The sequence below is a fragment of the Leuresthes tenuis genome, unplaced genomic scaffold (assembly GCF_036924035.1).
Source record: "Leuresthes tenuis unplaced genomic scaffold, fLeuTen1.0.hap1 SCAF_16, whole genome shotgun sequence".
NCBI lineage: Eukaryota > Metazoa > Chordata > Actinopteri > Atheriniformes > Atherinopsidae > Leuresthes > Leuresthes tenuis.
In genome coordinates this window covers 19,191,178-19,206,121 of record NW_027325370.1, presented here as the reverse complement: position 1 = coordinate 19,206,121, position 14,944 = coordinate 19,191,178, and the positions used below count along the sequence as shown (strand labels likewise).

The following is a 14,944-nucleotide window of genomic DNA, read 5'->3' as shown; positions in this document are numbered from 1 at the left end:
TCAAACAGCTGGTAAGTATCCGACACTACAGTGAGCACAGCAATAAATAAAGAGGAATATGGTTAACAGCCTGAAATATGTTTAAGCTGCATGTTACATATGTTTAACATGCAGCTGCAGCAGCTCTGACCTTTATTTCACTTTGCTTTAGAGACCAAAAGCAAAACTGAAAAACAAATCTACCATGAAGATTATACAGCTCATAGTTACGCTCAAAGTTCACGTTTAACTTCATCTGTTTCTTTCCTGCCGAAGTCTGAAAACGCCAAAAACAACAACACGCTGAAATGTTAACCCGACCCGCCCCGATAACGTTCTCACGCAGAGAGAGAGAGAGAGAGAGAGAGAGAGAGAGAGAGAGAGAGAGTGAGAGAGAAACAAAACCGTGGAAAACCGTGCGCACGGGTTATTAAACTATGCTCACGGGTTTTGCAGTAATAATCCCTGCGTGTGTGGAGTTGTGAGAGAGTAGCAGAGGGTCAGCCAAGTTAATATTTCAGTACCTGTGGCAGCACATGGAGCCCACAGCATCTATTAACTGTATTTATTTTTATTTTCTGTGATGCTTTGTGTGCGTGTGTTTGTGATTGGATGACAAAGTTAGCGGGGCGGGGTCGAATGTGAGAGAGCAGAGGGTCAGGCATGTTAACATTTTAGCGTGTTGTTGTTTTTAGCGTGGTTACAGCCAAAATTAACCCGTTCATGCTCTATAATAAACCGACTATTTGTGGAAAAGCTCGTCATCCTTCCTGCACGTCCTGGACGCTACAATATGTACATTTATATATATATATATATATATATATATACATACATAATGCTATATAAGACAAAGTTTCCATCTCTGATGTAAACAATATAATCAATTCCGTCGCAAAGATGTAAATGTAGCTGTTCTGCAACTGAAACATCAGACTGCTGTATTCTCCCACATCTTTAGTTCGTCTGAAAACAGAAACATTTTAACCACAGCTGCAGTGCTTTCTTATCTAAGACGATACGTAAGAGTTAAAAAAAAACTTCCTGTTTTGCAGTTTTGCGTAGCTGCTGGAACATTAAATAATGTTTACTGGTATCTTAACATCAAGCTGATGACCGAACTGTTGCAGATTCAGAATAGATTATTTAATAAACCTTATACACAACAAGCAGAGCTCTTACCGTGGATAGTGTAAAACAACAGTGTACTGCGTCACACGTTCAGTTGGAAACGTAACCCTCTGTAAGGAATAGTCCTGAAAATAATTCATCTGAGAACGAGGCAAGTCCAGACCTGGTCCTTTTGTCTAACTGACAACGATCAAACCCGTCCTCCTTAGTGGTAACACAGTAAAGTCAGCACTACTTTCTTTGCTGTGCGCGCATACATTTAGGATTACGGTATTGACGTTTCAGAGCAGCTATCACAGTGAAAGTATGATTCCTCTGGATGATATTATATATTTATCTACTTATTTTCACATAAAAAATGCTATAAATAGTTTTCAGAAATGAAAAATACGTTGTATCATTCCCACAAAACTCGAGGATTATGGTGTGAAATTTCAAAATGACATGTTACATTTACATGTTTGATTTCATCCATGAGTTAATATCTCTTGTATCAGATTAATGCTGAAGCGGTGTGTTGTTTCTTCATACCAGTTTAATTTCAGAGTACACGTCAATCACACAATTTAGAGAGTATAGAGAACTATATATGTAGAGAAAGAGTTTATTGGGGCTTTAATTCTGAAATACAACATCAGATTTGATTATTTTTTAGGGTCTCTCTGGGGAGCTGGTATATTCTGTAAACTTAACATTTTTAAGTTTACAACAAGTACATTAATCTATATATCTATATATTCCATCATTGGACTACTCCCCTCCTATTTGTCCACATACTTGACACGGAAACAGTCTGATCATAGCCTCCGGTCCCTGGATTACATCACATTTGCCATCCCCTCAGTCCGTACTGAACTTGGCAAAAAGGCGTTCTCCTATGCTGCGCCTGTAACATGGAACAGGCTCCAACAGAAGCTGAAGCTGTCCAGTTTTATTTCACTAGAGGACTTCAAATTACTTGCAGGAAGGCTGGTGAGACAGTCAGTGGGGGTCTGCACATGTACTGTACTTAACTAGTTCCTTTTTTCTTTAATTTTATTATTATTAATCATCATATGTTCCTGTTTTATTTTTGTCTCTTGTACGTTCAGTTAATCTATAACTTTGTGTTTTACTGCTGCCTACCTAAAACAGGTCTCTCTTGCAAATGAGACCCTGGGTCTCAATGAGATTTTACCTGTATAAATAAAGGTTAAAAAATATATATATATATGTCTAGTGTACTAGGTATATATCTTCAGTCCACATTTTAGTTTATTGAAGTATACTTTTCTGTGTACTTTTATGAACTTAGAATTACTAAAACTAAAAAAATGCTATTTTACTAGTTGTTATAACTGAAGTATACTTGTAAAATTGCTTAGCATATTACTTGTAGCATAATATTTATGTTTATGCATATGACTGGTGATAAACAGCTGAAACGTTCGCTGATCTTGTGGTACACCACTGATGAATTAGTCCTGAAATTGTGTAAAGAAACTAGCTTAGCTACCTGATAGTGTGGAAATACATCTGGCATCTCCAGACTAACAGCGTTAGTAACCTTAAACCTAGGACCGCAATATAGATTAACAAAGCTATGAAAAGGGAGAAATCGCTTACTGAGCTATCGATTTGGTATAAGTTCATAATGCTTTTAATGTTGCTTCTGCTCTGTTCTACATTGTTTATGGTACAGGAGGTTTCTGGGAGGACAAGGAGAACTTCAAAGCATGGCTTGTCTACAGTATAATGTGAATGGAAACTATATTTGACTGAATAAAGAATGAATTAGTTGGAAAGGCATGAATTAAGTGTAATAAAACCACTCTGCGACTGGGAACACTAGTGGCTCAACTGTGTCATTAAAACATACACCACCAAGAATATGAACAGTGACTCACACAGCTGTCTTATCATCTGACTCACCCTAAGTGTGTACCCTGTAGTTTTACACATTACTTCGGTCCTCCACTACTGTTGGACATTTATAACACTAGGCTACCACCCGTTTCAAGAGTAAACTCCTGAGACCCACACACTTTTGAACATTCATATATCACTTTCATGAGTTTCTGGAATCTGGTGACAATATTAAAAACTAGAATTCTACAGCTAATTACACACTCACAGTCTTACACAAGTCAGAAAAAACACTTAACCACCACCATCGCGAGTAACAGCTAATAACATACACATTTGCAACATATTGACCTAATAGAACCACTATTTTTCCTTTCGGCAGCATTCTGTGGGACATCTCCAAATATCTCCAAACTTCACAGAGGTTAGCTTTTATCAGAATGGAAGGTTGTCGTATGAAACCAAACCACAGGGTTTTTTTGGGGCCACCTTGCTAATGCAAAGGTCGCTGAACAACCGGATTATTTCAGAGAATTCCTAGAATACACTCCTGGATGTTCTTGGACTACAAGACTCCAATTTGACATTTGGTTAAGCCGAGTGTGTGGATTAATGATATTTCTGAATATTGTCTGCAAAGTGTCTGGGAGTGCAGCTCCTCATCCACAGGGGCTAGCTTTTATTAGAATGGAAGGTTGTCGTATGAAACCACGAGTCGAGCACTAAGCTCTCAGAACAATCTTCTTAACTCTGCCAACATGTTGAAGGCGATCCACAACTACACTCCAGAGTAGTCTCAGTTCAGATATGGTATCACACAGCCACGTAGTCTGGGGGCCGTTCAGGAGATAGTGTAGCCGTATTATTCTCTATTTGGCATGATTCTCTAATCTTCCTAGACGGAATGAACGTCCACTATTGTCAGTATTTAAGCAGATTCATTTTGGGCCACTGGGCTAATGCAAAGGTTGCTGAACAACCTGATTATCTCAATGAATCCCTAGAATACAATCCTGGATGTTTTTGTAATACAGGACTCCTATTTTACATTGAGTTAAGCCCGATTTGATGATTAATGCTATTTCTCAACATTGTCTGCAAAGTGTCTGTGAGTGCAGTTCTTCGTCCCCAACAGGAACACCATCCCCTCTTCCCTTATCTTTCACTTCCCTTAGTACCCACACTCAAGGTCACAGGACCCTAGCCCTAACCATAAGTCCTTCCCCTGGCTCCACCATGGGAAAAATTAATTTTCATAATTCCAACAATTTTGGCTAAAACGAACTGTTTTCAGCCTATACTTGACCACCTGTTTCCTTTCTCTTATGCCTTTCCCTGCCATTTATCCTTACCCTAAGGTCACAGGACACGAGCCCTAACCATAATTCCTTCCCCTGGCTCCACCACGGGAAAATTCATTTTCATAATTTTCATAATTTTTGCCAAAGCTAACTTTTTTCACCGTAGATCTGACCACCTGCTCCCTTTTTCGTATGCCTTTCCCTTCCATTTATCCTCACCCTAAGGTCACAGGACCATAGCCCTAACCATAAGTCCTTCCCCTGGCTACACCACGGAAAATTAATTTTCATAATTCCAACAATTTGGGCTAAAACTAACTGTTTTCAGCCTATACCTGACCACCTGTTTCCTTTTTTGTATGCCTTTCCCTTCCATTTATCCTCACCCTAAGGTCACAGGACCATAGCCCTAACCATAAGTCCTTCCCCTGGCTACACCACGGAAAATTAATTTTCATAATTCCAACAATTTTGGCTAAAACTAACTGTTTTCAGCCTATACCTGACCACCTGTTTCCTTTTTCTTAGGCCTTTCCCTGCCATTTATCCTTACCCTAAGGTCACAGGACCCTAGCCCTAACCATAAGTCCTTCCCCTGGCTACACCACGGAAAATTAATTTTCATAATTCCAACAATTTTGGCTAAAACTAACTGTTTTCAGCCTATACTTGACCACCTGTTTCCTTTCTCTTATGCCTTTCCCTTCCATTTATCCTCACCCTAAGGTCACAGGACCATAGCCCTAACCATAAGTCCTTCCCCTGGATCCACCACGGGAAAATTAATTTTCATAATTTTCATAATTTTCATAATTTTCATAATTTTCATAATTTTCATAATTTTCATAATTTTCATAATTTTCATAATTTTCATATTTCCCATTTCTTTTACACTCCCTACCTTAAATCCCCCCCCCACACACACACACACTTCCTCCACATACACAAACCAAGGGCCTCGAGCCCACTGCATACAGCTCAAACACCTGCACCACTCACCTCAAGGGAAATTTAATTTCCTATCGCACCCGCAACCCACCCCCTTTTTCTTCTCTCCCTCCCCCCCCCCCTCCACATACACAAACCAAGGGCCTCGAGCCCACTGCATACAGCCCACACTAAAACACCTGCACCACTCACCTCAAAGGAAATTTAATTTCCTATCGCACCCGCAGCACACCACAACTCAAAAACATTACCCATCCCTTCTTCTCCTGAGTCTATTACACCCACAGGGAATTTCCCAGGGTTGCCTGAGTTACTCCAAGACCATGTCACTACACGCAGCAGTTCCCAGCCAGATCACGAGTTGAGTGTGCACCCCCTTGGTCTCTACACCAAACTCCATGGTAACCAGCTGGTTGCGTAGGAGGGAGACCGCTGAGTAAAAACTGTGGGAGGTTATGTTTTTTTAAATTAAATTTCCCTTGAGGTGAGTGGTGCAGGTGTTTGCAACAGTCTAAATAAAGACTATGTTGGTAACCTTAATTTCTAAAGAATATCAAACTATTATTATTCTCTAATCAATGAACAGAAGGGCAACAGCTTACAATATAAGGTTTAACCTCTCAAATGTTTTATTGTGTATTTTTAGCTCCTTCAGAAAAGAAACCATGGGGCTAATTCACACTAAAAGAAACTATAAGGTCCAACTGTCCAATCAGTGAAAAGCAGTGCATTCATGAAAGGGGCCGAGGTGTCCATCATCAGAACCTGAACATACATACATCTCTAAAGTTGGTGGATTTAGCCTTTGATTAACCTCTGAGCAATAATCTTGTGTTTTTGTCCAACACATCTGCATAAAATGTGCCCTGACGTTACATTAGATGGTTAATAATTATAAATGATAATAACTGGGCAAAAATGGAAACCAGAGACTAATAACCAAACACCAGTACATCCTTACAGTATCCACTAGATGGCAGTGTTTCACAAAGGAAAGTTTTGTCACAATAAAAAGAAAAGGGAGCTCTTGTGTTTGGAAAGCTTCAATGAGCCAACTCCATACACATCCAGGCTTCAATTACACTGGCTTTTTCTACTCATTCCATAACATTTTTTCAACATTTTTAAGATAAAATAAAACTTTATTGATCCCACAGTGGGGAAAGTTCACCGTTAAAACTGCTTAAAAAGACAGGAATATAAGGACAGTTTAGATTTTAAATTATATATAAACTTATAAGTTTAAAAAAAAACCTTATATACAAAAGATGATATTTCAACGTGAAACTTTAATAGAATATTACATGTATATATGGTTACAGTGCAGCATTATATAGTCTGATTGATGAACCTTCTTTCACTTGGGGTGTAACAGTCTGATGCAGAAGGTGGGAGGTGTTGTTCATGATGGAGGACAGTTTAGCCAGAGCCCTCCTCTCCCCCGCCACCTCGATAGAGTCTAAAGAACACCCACAGACTGAGCGGGCTCTTTTTATCAGTGTTTTATCAGTGTCGGAGAAGGTCTTCAGCAGTGGCCTGCACACACCAAAAGATGCAAGCCTCCTGAGCAGGTATAAACGACACTGACCCTTCTTGTGAAGAGAGTCAGTGTTATCTGTCCAGTCCAATTTCTGTCACAGTTTAGTCATCCAACCATCAGTAATTTTCCATTGATCCTGCTTCTGCCCCACTCAGCCTGTCAGCCACACACACCTCATCAGTTCACTCCACTCACCTGTGCACACAGCTGCCTCTCATCACATGCAATCAGCCCAGCATATAGTCACCAGCTCCACACTCTATCCCTTGCCAGATTGTTCTTTGCCATGCAAGTCTTTCCGGCGGTCTCCTGCCAGCTTTACCGGTACCGACCTCGCCTGTCCCTGCTTCGTCTGCCTCCTGGTAATTCGACCCAGCCTTCTGTCCCTGACCAAGAACTTTGCCTCTCCTCTCCTGATTCCTGTTTGCCGGTTTCTAAACCGTTTGTCTGTAGAATAAAGAGAACAAAGCTCACAGTGAAGATCTTGTGTTGCTGCAACGGAGTTTAATGCCTCTATACTGTTCAATCTTGCATAAATGGGTGGAGACTTTTATTTTGTACCGAAATAAGATCGTCCTTTATTAGTTTCACAGTGGGGAGTTTCACGATGTTACAGCAGTAAGGACAGTAAGATAGAAAAATGGACGTTTCAGTCTTCTGCTGAAGGAGCTGCTCAGTGCTGTGATGGTGTCCTGGAGGTAGGGGACATCCCTGAACAAATCTGGCTTTCCTAATCAGTAGTCTCAGCAGACCACGAGCTATTTTTTTTTATTTTTAAAAATGTTGTTTTCGGAAAAGTACCTGCAGGGGCTGCCAGCGTTGGCTACGGGTGTCACGTGCATGCTGTGCAACCAATCACCACTAAGCAGTAAGGGGCGGGGGTAGCAGCGCTGAGACGTGAGGGAAGAGGGAGAGACGCTGAAGAGAGGGAGGAGTGTGGTGCAAAGATGAGTGAAAACAGAAAAAGAAGTAGTATTTGGATGCATTTTGACATTTGTGTCAGTAGCTGTCCTATTTTAATTTCTATGCTTAGGTTTTTATAGGCATTTTCTATCTGCTTTGTGTAGCAGAGTGATTCTTCAAGCAACTTTGAGAGTTACAAGGGATTTTACAACTGTAAATGCAATTGGCTTCAGTGATTTATTGAAATTTAAGGGATATATGTGTTCAAATACAAATCACAAGTCAAAACAGTGCTAAATTTGGCTGAATTCTAAAAGGTATAAGTGGTGAAATGGAGAGCCGTTTTGGAGCCGAAAGAGCAGGTTCTTCTTGTGAGCTGAGCCAAATGATCCAGCTCACTAAAAAGGTCTTAAGGAGTGCTTCCTGCACCAAAAAGGACCTCGGTCTCCTCAGCAGGTAGAGTCTGCTCTGACCATTCCTGTAGAGAGTAGCAGCATGATCAGACCAGTCCAGTTTACAGTTCAGGTGAACACCCAGGTGTTTGTAAGATGGCACCATCTCAATATCCATTGTTGTGTTGTCTCCTATGGAAATCCACCACCAGTTCTTTGGTTTTCCCCACATTGATCTGGAGGTGGTGTTGCAGGCACCAGTCTACAAAGTCCAGTATCAATAAGATATTTTGTCTGTAACATTTAATGGAAGATGATGGTAATTTACTGAATTATGATCAAATATGATTTCAAACCTCCCATTTTAGACTTTTTGAGTTTGCGTAATGTGCTTCCCCAAGAATTTATATTTCTGACTAAAAACATTATGACCCACCAGTTTATACAACCACAACTACTCCCTCTATCGATCGAGGGAATCCTATTTTTAGATTTAATAATTATTTGATTAGAAAATGCTTAACAAACTATCTTTTTCCCAGGCAACAAAGTAAGTAAATTTGATGAAATTTCAATCACAAAGCTAATAACAGTGTACTCAGTCTTCCCTCCAGCTCCTAAAGTAAAATGAATTATTAATAACATATATCCATCGAAATAATTACTTAGAAACCGCTTTAAAATAGATGATAATATTTGTACATTTTGTGAAAATAATACTGAAACAACCAACCACCTATTCCTCTTTTGTGTAACTGTACAAAACCTCTGCATAGAATTGCAAACATAGTTAATCAGCAAATTCCCACCATCACCAGTCTCTCTCAAGAAGAACTCTTGTGTTAATGATATTTTATGTTTGGCCAAATTCTTCAGGAACAAAGTACAAAAATGGCCCCCTAACTTTATTTATTTTAAAAATGACTTCCATTTGTATGTCAAATCTTTAAAACTTGTGAAAAGTCAGAAAGCTCAGAAGTTATATTCCCTTTTACTTGATGTTTCCCATAATTCCCCTTGCACTTGTTTTGATTTTTATTTATTTCATTGTTTGTTCCCTTGAAATATAACACTGTCATTTTAAAATGAATCTCAGCCACATCTGTTTTGTTGATGCACACGCATGTACTAACATGTGCTGTTTTAATAAAAAGAAATACATTTAAAAAAAGCAGTATCTGTCCTTTGTACTCTGTCGTCACGAGACCTACAATTGCAGAGTCATCTGAAAACGTCTGCAGGTGACAGAAGGGGGAGCTGTAGGAGAAGTCTGTAGTGTACAAGATGGAAAAAGGAACAGGGCCAGAACCTTTCCCTGTGGGGCCCCTAACAATGCCTGACACATAGTTCTGACTCCTCACATACTGGGGTTGATTAGTTAGATGACCCAGAACACAGAGAAGGCTATTTTATCTATGGTTCTGTATCTAAAGTTTAGATACTTCAGTCCATGCTTCAGTTGCAATGGGCTTTGGAATGAAATGTGAGGAAACTGAAACTACAAATAAAAATTAAGCACAAACACATCTCTGGCAGAAATATTGCGCTAATTATATTGCACAAAACAGTAAATATGTCATATAAAAACAATATCTTTGGAAAGCTGCCAGGAGCTAAATGTAAGCTGTAAGAATAATTGATACACATTCATCTGAGTGTAATGGGTAATGCAAAGGGAGGTGGTTTAATACTGTGGTGGGAAATAAATTAACATCAAGCGTCAACTAATTTGGAGATTTAGAGACAGCACAGCACACCTCATTTAGAAAACTGTCAGTCTTTAAACATCTAAGCGGAAAATACACTTCTGTCTGATCTGCTTTTGGAGTCGCTGGCTTTTTTTTCTTCTTCTCTCTTGTTCACCCAGACAAAACCTAAAAAGAAAAAAAAAGAGATCAAACATTTTACTATCATAGCTTGCAAAAAATGCATTCAGCAAAAAAGTTGTCCTCACCGCTTTAATGTTACATTTTATCTTCTTTTTGCAGAAACACAAACATATACACAGGGTTATTACTAGTAATAATAAAAAAACAGCCAAAACACCAACAGTTGCTGTCACGTTGGAACTTTTTTCTCCACATTCTGCATCAGATGAAGAATTTCCTGCTTTTATCAGCTGAATGTTTTCTGATTCACATCTGGAATGACAGAGGGACATTATTTAAAGATTACGTTCAGATACAACCGATTCACTGCTGTTCTAGGAGATTAAATGTGTTTCCGCCTGTAATGAGGAACTACTTACTGTGTGTGTGGCTGACAAGATGTTAATGTTCCATCTGAAAATGTTCCACTACTGCAGTCAGAGCACTCAGTGTCTGTGGAGGTTGTTCCTGAACAATCACAAATCAAATGTGGACAATAGTTCAACACACTGTACATGAAGTGCTACATGTTCATTTAGTAGAAGATTTGAACTAGATTCAGTCTCTCTGAACTTTGTAAATATATTCATCATTATTATTATTATCTAAAACTCAGCTTTATTCCTGAAATCATGTGACCTTTAATGTGAACATAAGAAAACACACCTCTTCTGCTGATGTATTGTCCCGGGTTACAACTCTTGTGTTTCTGAGCTTCTGCACAGCCACTTTTTGTAGAGTCAACACAGAAGAATCCCTCCACTGTTTCACAAACTGTATCTGATGATGGTGTACAGCTCTGCTTTACCTTCAGTCCTGAACCTGCCAACACAAGCAGGGGTTACACATGCTGTTGTGGAAATTCTTCAAATTTCACCATTTTCATCCAAAAGAGCCACTGGATATAATCTGTATGCATGCAAAAGATGTCCATTGTCCGAACAATTGCAACAGGTTTTGGTGGTTTATTTATCCATTTCAAGCCAGCAAAAAACAAACTTTTTCTGCTTCTCTTGCTTTGGTAAAAAAAAAAAAACATACGCCAATTGTACATTTTACAAAGTGGATGTTTGATTTCCTTGTGAAAACAAAAGGAGTTTCTCTAAAAAGGACAAATATATCATCAGAAATCCACCTGAATCACAAATAGTGCATTGAACACAGTGCTTCAATCCATTCAGTTTGTCCATAAATGTTCCATCTGTGCAGGGAAGACATGATGTACTTCTGAACTCTGTGCAGTCTGTTTTGACTCGACTTCCTGTTGGAGAGCAAATCTTTTGAATCAGAGCAATCTTATTAATGAAATAAAATAAATATTAAAAAAAGACTCAAAGTCCTTTGTCTCCTTGCGGAAGGCTGGTCAGCTGAGACAGGTTGGTGTCTCTCTGACTATGCCATGAAAATAAAGGCAGGAGTGTTTTTAATCTTTTTAACATTGAAGTTTATTCTGTTCCAGCTAAAGAGCACCTTGAATGAATATCATGCTGAAATCAGTCCTACACAAACAATTCTTTGAGTAAAATATGTGGTACTGAAGGCAAAGTGTACCTTAAATACATTGTCTATTACAGTCATTATTTTTTACAAACTTTACAAATTAAAGTCTTCATTTAATCATTTCTTAAATTGTATTCTTGTGGTAACAATAAGCTCAGGTGTCACTGAGGAAAAAGTTTTCATTTGTGAACATAAACAGCTGGAAGAAAACAGGAGGAGAACATGAGTAAAAACCAAAGAGATGAGTTATCTCTTACCAGGGGGACACATAGGACAGCATTCGCCCCCTGTGTTATACTCTGATGGATGACATGTGAGAGTATGGACAGTGAATGCTCTCATCATAATCATCTGTGAAGAGGAAGAACACAATTTTTTGTTTCATTGACACCATATTTATCCTATTTTAAAGCAAAGATGGAGAAATAAAGACGAGAAGACAGCAGATATGTTCCCTCGTCTTTCTTATTTGTTTTGGCAGTCAGTTTTGTCTCAAAATGAGCCTTTTTGGGATGAAATGAAACCCAGTTTTGACGTAAACCGGCGTTTACTTTTAAGGCTCGTACCATCACAGAGTATTTATCTGCTGTATATTTATGAGATCTTCTGGTGGAGGACGACTTTTTCTTGCTCAAGGGACGCAGCTTCAGTCCAGAGGTGATAAGAGTAGTTGCAGTCAAAGCCCAAAAACTCTAAAATGTGCCATCTGAGAAAATCAGGTCAGCGACGTCAGTGTTTTCTAATTAATCCCATCTTAAAACATACGTTTACCTTAAAGCCTTTCCTGATGTTACTTGATTTTTCTGATATTGTTTTTAATCATTGATTGGTAAACTGTCCTATAACATATTGTTGTATTGTTTTTATCTGTAGCTTTGTGAAGCACTTCATAATATTTGTTTAGAAAGGTGCTTTCTTTAATTATACTTAATTCTTCCAAGAGCAGGAAAACCACAAGTTGAATTAATTAGATTGTGGACAGCTGAGGCTTCTTTAGTATCATGTAATGTTACAAGAGTGAACCAGCATGTTTAAGAGTAGGACCTACCCAAAGTTGAATGCATTATCAGTAGTTAAATTCATTATCAGGACACCTCCACATTTCTTGCTATGACATATCAGAGTATCTGCTGTCTCCTTTCTGTAACAGGGAATGTTACCAGCACAGATGCAGCTGTCAAAGGTTTTCCTCTTAAAGTCATTTTATGATGCAGGTTTAAAGTTTTCTTCAGCTTTGCAAGGAAACACCACCTCTCTCAGATTTGGGATGAAATTAGTCGTACTGACAAAAACCACCGTCTGCAAGAAAAAATAAATCACACATAAACTGCATGAATAGGCTCCAGCCCCTCTGCGACCCGACCGACGGATTAAGCGGGTATAGAAAATGGATGGATGGATAAGGTGCAGTAACTCTGGTTACTGTGAGCACAGCAATAAATAAAGAGCAGCCTGGTTAACAGCCTGAAATATGTTTAATCTGCAAACAGTCAGCTGCAGAAGCTCTGCACTTTGTTTCACTTTGCTTTATAGACCAAGAGAAAATTAATCTACCATGAAGATCATACAGCTCACAGTTCTGCTCAAAGTTCACATTAGTTTAACTTCTTTTTTCTTTCCTGCTAAAGTCTGTTCAGTTCTTTATGTACCGCTACCAGAACAGGAGCGTCCCTGTCTATCTTCAAGAAGCTCTTGAAAACCCAGCTTTTCAGAGAGCATCTCCTGTCCTAGCACTTCATCTTTCTGCACTTCTTTCTATGCCTGCACCCTATCTCTACTCTGTCACCTCTGACAGAGTCGGACTAGTGGGTTTCTTCTATGTAGTTTACTGTTAGCTTTTTGTATAGCTGTTATATCTTCATTTGTAAGTCGCTTTGGATAAAAGCGTCTGATAAATACATAAACAGAAACAGAAACATGTAACGGACACAAGTTTTCAGAGCTCAGTTTGAGTTAGATATGACTGCTTCTTCTTGCAGCACATTGCTGAATACTGGTTTGAACTGGTTTCAATATAATCAGAGGTCACATGACATTTGTTTTGATTTGCCTTATTTAAAAAATAAATAAATCACTTTCTTTACTGGAAGTTTCACACAAATAAACTGGCGAAAACTATTTTCATAGAGCTCCCTCACTCGAAAAACATTAATCAAACCAAAATATATATTCCTCTAATATTCAGATACGTCTGTACATTTGCTGTTAACTTCCATGTAAAGAGTTGATCTGTTCTGCTCTGCATGCATAAAGTAAATTATTCAGGCTGCTGTATTCTTTAATGCTTTTTGTCCATTTGACACATGTTGCTGCTGGAACAGTGAATAATTCTGACCAATTTCATGGCATCCTGCTGGTTATCTTACTGTCGCTAAACAGGTTGTTTCATAAAGCTGAAAGTTTAAGCCTTCAACAAACCGACTCAGAGCTCTTACCGTCGCTGTTAAAGAGGCGTTGGCTGAATCTCTGTCACACTCACATGAAGAGTTGTCAGAAACGCGAACCTTAAAATAAGATTGAACTTTTTACTCGATTATTTTTTTCTATTTTTTTTCTTCTATGAAACGGATAGCGACATAAGATCAAATCTGGTTGTGCAGAGGTGAAACAAAGCAAAAGCGCTGCTAAAATGGTTTGAGCTGTGCTGGACACAGTCAGAGGAATGACGCAGCTCCAGCTGTGTCGTGCAACAGCTGCTTCCTTTCCTTTCAGCATCAGATCATATTAAACACCACATGATAATTTGTCACGACCTGAGACACAATCCAGACGGATTCAATTGCACAACTCAGGAGACGAGATAATCCAACAAAAAGTATTTATTTTCCAAAACAACAGACGCTCTCGAGCAGGATGACGATCTTTTTTTTTTTTTTTTAAAACTTGACTTGAAACACGATAATTCTTGAAGACTGGAAGGTCACAGTTGACATACAATTAACTTGGACAGAACAAAACGAACTGACACATGGAGATGCAGACTATTTAAACTCAGGGGTAATGGGGAACAGGTGGAAACAATCAGGGGAAGACAATCAGACCTGTGGCGCATGAGGGAAGAGCGAAGTGACCTGAAACGAGAGAGAAAAGGTGAAGACAAAATAAAACAGGAAGTGCAAGAACATAAAAACACTGAACAGGAACATAACTAAATTTAACAAACGAGACAATAGTATTATTGTGTCTATAACACATTCACAATGCTAAATGATTTAATCATGCCCTTAGCAAGAAGTAGTTTATTCAATTGTACTATGAGTATACTTATTTAATACTAAAACTGAGGCAGCATACCTGAAGTTTACTTTTTATATACTGTATTTTATATACTTAAGAATAGTATAGTGAAGTATACTTGGCTTATACTGAGAAGTATAAAGAAAAGTCTATGACTAAGTACACTAATACCAAGACTTACACTTATACTTACTAAAGCGTATACGTGTAATTTAGTATACTTTACTTATACTATACAAAGTACTAATACTTAGTTTATCTTGATACAAGTACAGATTGAGATAAAGTTGTTGACTCAGC

The 14,944-nt window shown here is 38.6% G+C and overlaps 2 protein-coding genes across 3 annotated transcripts in view; both read right to left on the bottom strand.

Annotated features, from left to right (window-relative positions):
- The window catches only part of LOC140271280 (tumor necrosis factor receptor superfamily member 5-like), a 28,223-nt gene extending 26,974 nt beyond the window's left edge, over positions 1 to 1,249 (bottom strand). Inside the window, exon 1 of the mRNA XM_072366423.1 lies at positions 1,162 to 1,249. The gene's annotated coding sequence lies outside the window, so the exon portion shown is untranslated. The remainder of the gene's footprint in view (positions 1 to 1,161) is intronic.
- Positions 1,250 to 9,186: 7,937 nt separating this feature from the next.
- On the bottom strand, positions 9,187 to 13,940 carry LOC140271281 (tumor necrosis factor receptor superfamily member 14-like). 2 transcript variants are annotated; one of them, XM_072366426.1, is made up of 8 exons: positions 13,843 to 13,940; positions 12,568 to 12,706; positions 11,665 to 11,758; positions 11,043 to 11,168; positions 10,574 to 10,729; positions 10,288 to 10,375; positions 9,994 to 10,180; positions 9,187 to 9,913 (listed from the first exon to the last, which is right to left on the bottom strand). In XM_072366426.1, the coding sequence occupies exons 2-8, from the start codon at positions 12,607 to 12,609 to the stop codon at positions 9,899 to 9,901; spliced, it is 708 nt and encodes a 235-aa protein (XP_072222527.1). In that variant the 5' UTR covers positions 12,610 to 12,706; positions 13,843 to 13,940; the 3' UTR covers positions 9,187 to 9,898. The 2 variants fall into 2 exon arrangements, with proteins under 2 accessions (XP_072222527.1, XP_072222528.1); XM_072366427.1 differs by having other exon boundaries at positions 9,190 to 9,913; positions 10,090 to 10,180; positions 13,843 to 13,935.
- Between the last annotated feature and the right edge of the window lie 1,004 nt (positions 13,941 to 14,944).

Bases quoted from the DNA above. Each gene is read 5' to 3' on its own strand.
- LOC140271281 (XM_072366426.1), bottom strand. From the start codon at position 12,609: ATGACTTTAAGAGGAAAACCTTTGACAGCTGCATCTGTGCTG. The intron at 10,730-11,042 runs GTGGATTTCTGA...TTGTGTTGGCAG, and splicing joins ATGCACTATTTGTGATTCAG to GTTCAGGACTGAAGGTAAAG. The intron at 10,376-10,573 runs GTGTGTTTTCTT...GTGATTGTTCAG, and splicing joins ACAATACATCAGCAGAAGAG to GAACAACCTCCACAGACACT.